The 11,282-nt window shown below is 40.6% G+C and overlaps 2 protein-coding genes across 6 annotated transcripts in view; one reads left to right on the top strand and one right to left on the bottom strand.

The window, feature by feature from the left end:
• The first annotated feature begins 153 nt into the window (after window positions 1–153).
• Window positions 154–4,687, top strand: NSA2 (NSA2 ribosome biogenesis factor). The gene is made up of 6 exons (XM_084503437.1): window positions 154–288; window positions 1,075–1,262; window positions 1,926–2,076; window positions 2,397–2,576; window positions 3,566–3,758; window positions 4,418–4,687. The coding sequence occupies exons 1-6, from the start codon at window positions 286–288 to the stop codon at window positions 4,483–4,485; spliced, it is 783 nt and encodes a 260-aa protein (XP_084359563.1). The 5' UTR covers window positions 154–285; the 3' UTR covers window positions 4,486–4,687.
• Window positions 4,688–6,859: 2,172 nt separating this feature from the next.
• FAM169A (family with sequence similarity 169 member A) overlaps window positions 6,860–11,282 on the bottom strand; it is a 42,564-nt gene continuing 38,141 nt past the window's right edge. For all 5 annotated transcript variants that reach the window (XM_084503431.1, XM_084503435.1, XM_084503432.1 and 2 more), the window contains exon 13: window positions 6,860–11,151. In XM_084503431.1, coding sequence (XP_084359557.1) covers window positions 10,606–11,151 — 546 coding nt within the window. In that variant the 3' untranslated portion in view covers window positions 6,860–10,605. The remainder of the gene's footprint in view (window positions 11,152–11,282) is intronic.

The following is an 11,282-nucleotide window of genomic DNA, read 5'->3' as shown; positions in this document are numbered from 1 at the left end:
GCTCCCCTCATCCCCTTCCCCGCCGCTGCCCGGAACCGCGCCGCGCCCCGGCCGCCGGCCCCGGCCTCAGAGACTGAGCCCTGCCCGCGGCTCCGGCCCTGCCCGACGCCTTCTTCGCCCCTTTGTGGCCCCGCCGAGCCCGGTACCGGGCTCTGGGGACCCGCAGGAGGCCGCCGGGCCCCGGCGAGAAGCCAGGAGCCGCCGCCCGGGGAGCGTTTCCAGCCGGGGCGGCCGCGCGGGGGGACCGCCCTCTGGGCAGCGCGGGGAGGCTGCGGGGAGGCCGCCATGGTGGGGACGGGAAGGGGCAAGCGGGGACGGGGGCGGGTGTGGGGTGTGGGGACGGGGTTTGGGGTATGGGGAGGGGGTATTGGGGGTGTGGGGACGGGGTTTGGTGTATAGGGACGGAGTTTGGGGTGTGGGGACGGGGTATTTGGTTGGGGGACAGGGATGGAGTACGGGGGTGGGGATGGGGTCAGGGTATGGGGTTTGGGGTAGGGAGACATGGTGTTGGGTTGGGGGATGAGGACGGAGTTTGGGGTACGGGGATGGGGTGTGGGGAGGGAGTTTGGGATGTGGGGACGGGGTTTAGGGTGTGGGGACAGGGTATTGGGTTGCGGGACAGGGACAGAGTATGGGGGTGAGGATGGGGTCAGGGTTTGAGGTTTGGGGTATGTGGATGGGGTTTGGGGTATGTCGACGGGGTTTAGGGTGTGAGGAGGGAGTTTGGGGTGTAGGAATGGGATATTGGGTTGCAGGACAGGGACAGAGTATGGCATATGGGGACAGAGTTTGAGGTATGGGGATGGGGTATTTGGTTGGGGGACAGGGATGGAGTAAGGGGGTGGGGATGGCGATGGGGTCAGGGTTTGGGGTAGGGAGACAGGGTATTGGGTTGGGGGACGGGGTATTGGTTTGGGGGATGGGGACGGAGTATGGGGTATGGGGACAGGGTATTGGGTTGGAGGTCAGGGACGGAGTATGGGGGATGGGGTTGGAGTCAGGGTTTGGGGGATGGGGGATGGGGATGGGGACAGGGTTGGATTTGGGTTTGACCCCGCTGCCCCGCACCCACAGCCGCAGAACGAGCACATTGAGCTGCACCGCAAGCGGTATGGATACCGCCTGGACTACCATGAGAAGAAGAGGAAGAAGGAGGGCCGGGAGCCCCACGAGCGGTCCTGGAAGGCCAAGAAGATGATCGGGCTGAAGGCCAAGCTCTACCACAAGCAGCGCCATGCTGAGAAGATCCAGATGAAGAAGACGTGAGTAGCTGCTGCTCCCCTGGTGTCGGCCGGACATCCTGGCACTGGGGGAATTCACAGAGCTATAAAGAGATAGTTGTTGTTTGGTCATATGTTGCTCTTAAATATTGCTTAATTTTTAGGATAGAATGGTTAAGGTGTTACCTGGCCTCCCCTCTTCTCAACTCATGTGCTTACTGATACAGTTAACAATTCTGTTCCTAAAAGCATTTGTTAAAATAAGCATTAATTAGCAGTAGAAATGACAATTATGTAGCTACGACAACAGAAATACTGTATTGGTTTTGATCTCACTGGCTTTAGCACTGTGCAGATGTGCTTGGCTGTGAGGGTTAGACTCTTTGCTTTAAGCTATTCAGAAATTCCTTAGTAAGAGCCAGGCGTTGTATTCCTGTCTTGCCAGGAATTGACAGGCTTTGATGCACTCTGTAATCTGTCAGCTGTTATATTAAGAGAAATAACTAGTTTTCCATGAAGAATATTTAGGATTGCTCCTTAAATATAAATAACATGCTACGTTACATTGTTTACAAATATCTCTTTTTTAAAAAAAAATTTGAGTAGGCACTACCTGAAGTAGGAGGCTATCATATCTCAAAATGTTTTTTTTCTATTCTTAATACTGCATGCATTTTCAAAAATACCGTGTTTCTTTTTTTGCAGCATTAAAATGCATGAAAAGAGAAAGACAAAGGAAAAGAACGATGAAAAAACACCTAAAGGAGCTGTACCAGCATACCTGCTGGACAGAGAAGGCCAGTCACGGGCTAAGGTTCTCTCTAACATGATCAAGCAGAAGAGAAAAGAGAAAGCGGTAAGTAACTGTATTAAAAGCCAGATACTTGGTATTTATTGTGACAATGATCACATTGTGGCATTAATGCTGAAACAAACTCTAAATATCGATACTATATGAAAGCTGAAATTGAAAAGTTTACTAGTCTTGAACAAAGCACATGCAAGGTCTTGATTTTCATAAATTTAAATATTGATCAAAATAAGTAGCTATAAGGTATATTAAAAAATACAATCTACAGGTACTCTCTTTGGTTATATTTTATTTTATTCTTTCGTTGTCTCCTTTGATTTAGCAATGGCACATCTGTGACTTAATGACAACTATGTTTTCTGTAGGGGAAATGGGAGGTTCCTGTGCCAAAGGTCCGTGCTCAGGGAGAAACAGAAGTTTTAAAAGTGATTCGTACAGGGAAGAGAAAGAAGAAGGCCTGGAAGAGAATGGTTACAAAAGTCTGTTTTGTTGGAGATGGCTTTACTAGGAAACCTCCTAAATATGAACGATTCATTCGACCAATGGTAATGTTCTTGAGACTTAAAGAACGTTTAAGTAATAATTATCTTGACTTGCTGTTCTGAGTTTGGCAAGGAAACTTCCTTGTGTGATAACGCACTTCATTACTGCTGATTTAGAGTGTTCTTAGTAGTTTTCTGCAGAAATGTCAACTTAAATAACCGGCAGGTTGGGAGATACCCCTGCAGTCACAGACATTGCCTGCAATGGAATGTTTCCACTCTTACTCAGATGACACGAATGAGTTAAAGCTATGAGCTCTCATATCAGGAAGGTCTTTAGGAGAGGTACTTTGAAAACTTTGGTCTTTTTCAAGCTACTGTGATTCTGAGGCTGACTCAGTTGTAGGACTCAAGTACTCTGTCCTCCTGGTTTGCTAACGAAGCTTGAAGCACAGTGGTGACAGCATACAAAGGAAATGCTCTTCCTGCCTGGCTTTTTATTACACAGCTGTAAGGAACAGTGTGCAGGCTCTACCTGCCTAGCAGTGCACAGGAGGGAAGGTTTAGTAAGACGGCCGAGTTTTTATATAAATACAAAGTAGAAGCCTTGAATAGGTTTTAAATGACACACAAAGGGTTACGGTACTTAGTGGTAAAGCCCACCTTAAAGAGCACAGGTCCTTAGCTAAAAAGAGGTATAATAGATGGGTGTTTAATATTTTGTAACGTGTGAAAGGTTTTCTCAGGTTTACAAGAACAAAGGAAACGTTTCAAGTCTAAAAACCAGTAGGACTGTTAAATGCTTTACAGTGAACTCCTCGTTTCTTCATGGAACGTGAACCACCTGTGGTAGCAAGTATTATTCTTGAACTACTCTTGTTTTTTATCAGGTTCTTAACAAACCTGGCATTTTATACTAGGCAGATGACATTCTGTATTCTGGATTGTTTCATTTTTCCCAGTCTGTTAAAATGCATAAAGCTGAGGACATAATGTGCTAAATTAGCTGTGAGAGCTTAAAAAATAAATTGTTCCAACTCTTCGTGCAACAGGGCTTACGTTTCAAGAAGGCACATGTGACACATCCTGAACTTAAAGCTACTTTTTGCCTGCCTATCCTTGGTGTAAAAAAGAATCCGTCTTCCCCTTTGTATACATCGTTGGGGGTAATTACCAAAGGTACCGTCATTGAAGTGAACGTGAGTGAGCTCGGCCTGGTGACACAAGGGGGCAAAGTTATCTGGGGTAAGTAGTTAAACTAGCTGCACTGAAGGACTAGCTTTAAGTCTTTATTGACTGGTGTATTGTGAAGGCTCTGTCCTGTAAAACTGATCATCGTAATTTATCCATGTTACGTTTTGGCTGTAGCAGAAGCAATTACTGGACAGCTATAAAAATGATAGTTTTAATATTAGGCTTTCAATTCAGACTTTCAACATCAAATTAGGCAAAGTTCAGAAAAATGAATTAACTTGTTTGCCTGTCTTGCATTAAGAAGTGTTAAAAGTCCATAAAGACCTAACCGTGTAAGCTATGAATAATCAAGTTTTCAGTGAAAGTTGTATGTAGAAGCGTCTTCATTTCATCAGGCTAACTTCTTTTAACGCTGAGGTTGATATGGACAGCAGGACGTGTAGCAGAACTTGTGATTTTTTTTAAATGTACATAGAACTCTTGAGGATGCATTTACATGTATAAAAACAGCCAGAGTAGTATATTGTGAATGAAAGTTTGCAGCTCATCAGAAAGTATATTTAGGTTTCAGAATGCTTTCAGTTTGGGAACTGGAATTTCTTCCCCTTGTAAGGAGAGTTGTGGATTAAACTTGCAAACATGCAAAATTGTTATTTGCTGCATAGGCTACATGAAGCTTTTGTAGACATTTCCTTTCATTTTCTCTTTAGGGAAATACGCGCAAGTAACAAACAATCCAGAAAATGATGGCTGTATTAACGCAGTTCTCCTCGTCTAAGTTGTGTTTGATACTAAGCATTGGCCACTGACTCTTAAAAGTGGTGCAGTTTAAACAAGTTTGGAAGATCTCTGGAACCTTCGACCATTCAGCAACATTGGCCCCACAAGCTGGTGAGGAATTTAAATGCACCAGAAAGGACTGTTCAGATTTATAACCTGTTCAGCTGAACGCTGTCTAAAATAAAGTAATTATATTTTCATGCTTGGCTGACATGGTGTGCATTTGAACTAAATCTTCTTGTCAACTGTACAGGAGCAGTTGCCTGGCTTAGATAATATTCTAAGCTCACAATAGGAAATAAAGCCATTATCTCCCATGATGGCCTACTGTACAGCTAAAGTAACAGAGCAGCATGTGAACTTGCATTCAGCTTCTGGGAAAGCAGCAGTGTTGGAAGGATGCAGACTTACTGCAGACAGACATCAGAAATTGAGCACTCTAGTTTGGTACTTGCCCCTGTGGAAGCATGGGGTGGGCTCACAGCTGCAGTGTGAGGGTGTGGGAAGGGAAGTTTACCAGAAGGGGCAATTACTTTCTTCCTGTTACCTCCGTTATTCCTCCCCCTTGCATCCCTCACTGCATTTGTGGAAAGAATAATAGCTGTAGAGCAGGCAGGCAAGATATTAACTGTTTCATAAGGTAAAATTCAAGAAGTTGTAGGGTTTTTAAGACAATGTGATATTTGAGAACAGGGTGATAACACCGGTATCACAGCTCCTTGTAGTTATCGTGGGTGCTTTAAAGTCACAAGCATCAACTGACCAAGGTATATATCCATCCTCAAAATGCAGGAAACACGCTGCTTTTACACTGACTTCCTCTGATGCTGTATACTGCATCAGTCATCTTTCTGTCAAGAGTTTGGTGGTAAAATTTCAATACAGACACACAGCATTTTATAGTCCTACTCTTAAGCAGTACTTCACGTCAAAGCAAAGGAGCTTTTTAACCAAAATGTGGTCAAGTCCTTATAAACATTTTTTCTGATTTATGAAGGCCATCTTATTCCCCCAGCACCGTAAGAGGGAAACTTTCAAACAGAGCTCTTATTTCAGAAGCCAAAATGTGAATAGTCTGGGGCTTGTTTTTGAATATAGAGGGAAGTTTAAAGCCCAAGGTGGCTGTCTGCACCTATCACACATGCAACAGGCCACAGGGAAAGGCAGTCTGAACAGCAGATTATAGGATCACACAATAGCTAAGGTTGGAAGGGATCTCTAGAGATTGTCTCGTCTAACTCCCCTGCTTAAAGCAGAGTCAACTACAGCAGGTGCCTGAGGACTGTTTCCAGTCAGGTTTTTACTGTCTCTAAGGATGGAGAGTCAATAACTTTAGGCAACGTGATCCAGTGTTTGATCAGTCTTCCAGTTTAAGAAAAGTTTGAAGTTTAAATAGATTGTTCTGTATTCGAGTTTGTAGCCACTGCTTCTTGTCCTGGTACTGGACACACTAAGAATCTATTTCCATCTTCTTTATGCCCTCATACCAGGTATTTGTACACACGGGTAAGATGCCTGCTCCCCCCACCCCCAGCATTCTCTTCTCTAGGTTAAACAATTGCAGCTCTCATCCTCATATATGAGGGATACTCAAATCCCGTAATCATGACCTTAACACCATTTTCATCTGGAACTCAATCCAGGAAGTCAAGTTCGATGTTTTTGTACTAGGTTTGTGATTTTTTTTTTACACCATCTGGGAGAAACAATACTTTAACTACACCTTAGTTTTCTCTTAAAGGTTATTTTCTTCTGTTTATATTGCCCTAGTCTGGATTTAGTAACTTACTGTGATTTTTACTTGTGCAATGAAGTGATTCAAAACTAAAAGAAGGTTACAAGCCAGTTAGTCATTTCCTTGGAGAGAGGACATTATCAAAATAGAAAAGCCTGCAGTTCTTGTTGCTTTACCCTTTACTGCATGTTAATAACACGGACACAATACTTTAATTTTCTATTGCATTGTACTGCTACCCCCCTCTCCCTCCATATAAAGTACAGCTGCTTCAACAGTACTGCATTTTGTGTTGTAAATACATGATTTGTTGGATGAATAATACAATTGTTGCAATTCAAAATGAATTTTAATGTAACACTATAGGGAGTTGAGCTTACACCAAATATGCAGTATGGTGCAAACTGCAGAATGCATATGGTAAACGTACAGAACAGCCTATTCTACATCTCTTTAAAAAGTCTGATGAATAAACTAATTATGTGCAGCCTTTTTTTTATATAAAGGTAAAGGATTTTCCAACTTATAATCTGAGCTTTTAAATAAGATTGTAAAATGACACTACACAAGTTACACAATTTTGTTGTAGTGAGCTTTAAAAGATGCCTCGTAGCAGAAATAAACACTAAAAAATAAATAAATCACAAAAAATAAGTTTAATTACTACTTCAAAACATTTCAAAAGCAGTCAAGACAATACTAAAAAAATGAAAACCTAAACCACACCGTAACTAGACTTAAGTACAGTACTCTAGAATAGCATCACATCTTTCATAGGATTTATAAACAGGTTATCATTAGTTTAAAAACATCTCACACCACATTTATGAAAATAAATTTAGAAGTGTATCCTCTTCGAAATAAAATTTTATAATGGTCACTCAAAGCACAGAAGATCAAACTTAGGGCTCTTTATTGCTATGTTCAACTTAGTGGTGTTTTTAAGTTGTAGATGGTCAGTTTGATTCATCACATCTACAGATGTGAGATGGTTAAAAAAAAGAAAAGCTAATGTCAGACATCACTTAAAACAAGTTAAAAGCACATTTGAATAATAAAACATTTTCATGTAAAGGGCTATGAAACATGAAAACAGCAAACGAATAGTCTGAAACAAAGAGACTGAAAGGAACTGTGGGATAAGCAAAGCAAATTCCACTAAAAATTCGCAAGCAGGACAAGAGACATTTTAACAAATGTTGGATTCAAATACAAAACCATTTACCATTTGAGTGTAAGGTTGAAGACACAAAAGGTTTTTTAAACTCTATTCCTAGACTAAATAAAGCTCAAAAATACTGTTCGCTTTCACCATACACATGTAGTTCCACAGCATGTTGTAATAGTATTTGGTACAAACGTATAAAGTTGATGTTTTTAATCATTGGTTGCTGGTGCGATCCTAAAAATTCTTTAACAGTTCAATGGTAACGAGCCAGACAGTTAACAGATCTAACAAATATTGTCTGAGCCTAAAAAACGCTGGTTTTCCCCAAGGTAAAACATTTCAGTCAATACAGTTTTCAGCTAAGCTAACCTAACAGAAAGTACAGACTATTAAGCTACTGTTCCCCTACTGGACAGTCAGTATAGCAAAAAAAAACTACTATTTAAAGTCAGTAGTTCAATTTAGCTACTCAATATTTATGGCAAGATGATTGATGCCAAAGAAGTTATTACAGAAATAAGCTGTCTTTTAGTTCAAAGTACTGCTGCAATCACAGTTAAGAACTATGTTTAGTTTTCAAGACAGCTGTTACCAGAACTGTTTATGATACCACAACTGCCCACATTAGGTAGGTAATAATCTGGACACTTACTACCTCAGGTACCCCGGTTATATAGAGGTAGCTACTCAAGAATACACTTAAAGATATGAATTTAAGCTCAGTATTTAAGACTCTGACTCACTGAAATTGGATCAGAAATACGACTGTTCTCAGTAGAAACCAAGACTGACCTCATCTAACAATCTTGTTGTAGTATTTCTACATTTAATATGCAAATGTCCTAGGAGTAAGATACTAACTGAAATTAGTTCAAATTTGGCCATGTAAAGAAAGAGCCTGGTAAGTGAAATGACCTTCTCACAGTGTTTTCCAACCTTACAAGGAATACAAGTGATAACATTCATTAAAAATCTACCTAAAAGTAACTGGGACTCACTCTTAATGAGCAACAGAATCCTTAACTTAAAGCGAACATTTTTGTATCAATTGAAGTATTTAACAGATTAACGTCTAGTAAAGATTGGTCTAACAAACAGAACATGAGTCATGATATACTGTATACAACCAACCTTTAAGTTTCACAAATCCCATCCTTAGCAATGCAACAGATGCTTTTCTAACTATTACTCAACTTTTTCTACAATAAATCTTAGCACTAAAAGAGAAGCCATAGTATAGATAAGTTCTGTCTCAAGTGTTTCATAGAAAATGTTTAGTTTCAGAAAAAAAATCTTAAGGTTCACTTGAATATGTTCACAAACAATCATGTAAGATCTTGAATATGTATCAGTCACAGGGTTAATAAGCAGTAGATGTACATTGACAGGAAGTTAAAACTGTGTTCAGCACTTCAAGAAACCCAGATTTAACTCTGATCCCATGCACCCTGAATCCAGAGATTATGTAAAACTTGTTTCTGGAGATAAAAAAAAAAAAAACAAAACACACACCCCTCCCCCCCCCAATAATCTTCGAACAGATAAAAAGCATTGCACTTCAGCTGAAATAAATAGTAAGCATGTACTCTATACAGTTAAAATATTTTATAAATACAGTTAAACTGTAGAAGCATAAAATGAGAAAAACAGATTCTTAAATTAGCTGCACAGAGGGACAAGAATTAAGACAGCATTGCAACTATTCAAGTGAACCTTAGAAGTCCTGAACAGCAATTTCCAGAAACCCTCTACTCTCAAGACACTGTGGGAGACTAGTTCACTAATCCTGGAAAAGGTATACAGCAGGGCAAATAGCTGTGTGATTTCGTTATTAGAACCACTGTTCTTTCTTACTCCTGAGTTTTTAACCCATTGCAAGAGGAACTTCATTTATTGAAAGATGCACATAGCAAATCACTTAACCTCTGAAGGGAAACATGCATGAATAGCCTGTTTACATTTCTGTTTGCATATAGCAAAGTTTAATTCCTGCTTTTAATAAAAGCTATAAACTGGGAAGATATTACCCCAGGAATTATACCCAAGTTATAAAAAGAAAGTGGGAATCATAATTATTTTCAGCTATCCCCTCAAAACTCCTAAAGGCATAGTGTTTGGCAAAAAAATAAAAAAATTGCTGAAACATCCACACTAATGAATGTCACAACCACCTGAAATGCCAGAGCTCACAGGAGTCACACACCTGGCAGAGACAACACCTCAACAGCTACTCCACAGCATCAGCTGAGTATTTGGAAAATACAACCATCACTTCCATTCAGACTGATATTAGATCAAAAGCTGTCATATCCTTGTCCTGTAATGTAACAAAGTAATCAAGTAGCCATTCAATACATGCAAGTAGTTAGAAAGGCTGTCAAACAATTCCAAAAGTGTACTGGAGTCTACACTCCACACATTCTGGAGACACTTACACTTAGCAAGACACTCACTTTGGAAGCTACAAATGCAATTTACTGTGTAGGCATCTCTAAATCTTCACATTAAAATCTTAATTATCTTTGTATGCTATGGTAGATGCTGTGTTGATGGTGTTATGGGTGACTCTGCTGTCTCCAGTGATTAGCAAATAGTTGGGAATCAGAAGTAGAGCCATTCTCTCCTATCTGACTCTAGTGAAAGACAGATGCTGCTCATGTTGTTTTGATCTAATGACTTGCACCTTCTAGTATATTGAGATCTAGAATTACAGAATCTTACATTCTTTTAATCTCATCTGAGAAAGCCTATGGGAAGGGAACGAGAAGAGAGTAAATAAGTTTCCTGTTCTGCTCTTCTCCAGAGTAGAGAATGCAAGGTTAGAAAAAAATGCTAGTGATATCTGGCTTTGTGGAAGTTTATGGAAATTTTAGTGACCTTAACAGAGCCAGGATTTCACGCTTTGTTTTTTCTTCCAAGACTGCCACCTCAAATATGCAAACTGTTCCTTTACTAGCACAGCTGTATTTTTTTGGCATTATCCTTTATAAAAGGAGGAGACTGGCTGTTGAGCTTCATCAGAGTATGAAAGTAAATGTCTACTGGTTAAAAATTCAAGAGAATTTGAGTAAAGATGATGAATCCCCAAATGACGTCCAACCCAGCATTTTAAACATGTGTGTCCTGTGTCTCAGATGGTTTAGTTACACCTAGTGTTTTACACAAAATAACAACTTTCTTACAAATATATGAATTAACAACCAATACTTCATTTTTTAAGCTGGCTTTCCTTTTTTCTTGGGAGGACCTTTGTAACCTTTGGCCTTTCTTCGCAAATTTCTCCGATCCACAATGGGTACCTCAATTTCTGCTTCCTCAGAGCTACTGTCAGCAGCCCGTTCTGCTGCTGTCTGTGTGTACTGATCAGCAGACTCTTCCAAGTGCTCTTCTAACTGGTTCTTCTGTCCTTCTTGTCCAGAAGACTGCTGAAAAGAAACACCCTCCAGTTCCACCACTATCAAAGAGCTTTGACCCAAGGTATCAGGGGCATCCTGTGAGTTGTGCCCTGCTTCCTCATTTTGATCTTCCACTGAGGAAGCTGTTTTGGGTGACACATTTTCAGAAACAGATTCTCCTGCTGCTTCAGTTATCACATTGTTTGGTAGACCGTTGTCTGAGGGTTCTTCCTTTGTTGCTGAAGCAACTGCATTTTCAGTGGATGACTTTTTCTTCTCAGATTCTTGTTGGTCTTCCTCTAAACCCTCCTTCTCTACTGATGCACTTTCTTCAGTTAGTGCTTCCGAATCATTTGCATTTACAGCCTGAGGGGTGGGAGGGCAACAACACAGAGGGACAGTTAACTTAAGATTTAACAAGCAGCTGAATGACTACCACCCCTAGCTAACAACTACAAGCAGATATTTTAGTGTTAAGCAGTTTCTGGTATTGCATG

The sequence above is a fragment of the Aythya ferina genome (assembly GCF_964211825.1).
Source record: "Aythya ferina genome assembly, chromosome: Z".
In the NCBI taxonomy this organism is placed as follows: domain Eukaryota; kingdom Metazoa; phylum Chordata; class Aves; order Anseriformes; family Anatidae; genus Aythya; species Aythya ferina.
Note: the sequence above shows the minus strand (reverse complement) of the source record. Positions and strands in the feature narration are given on the sequence as shown.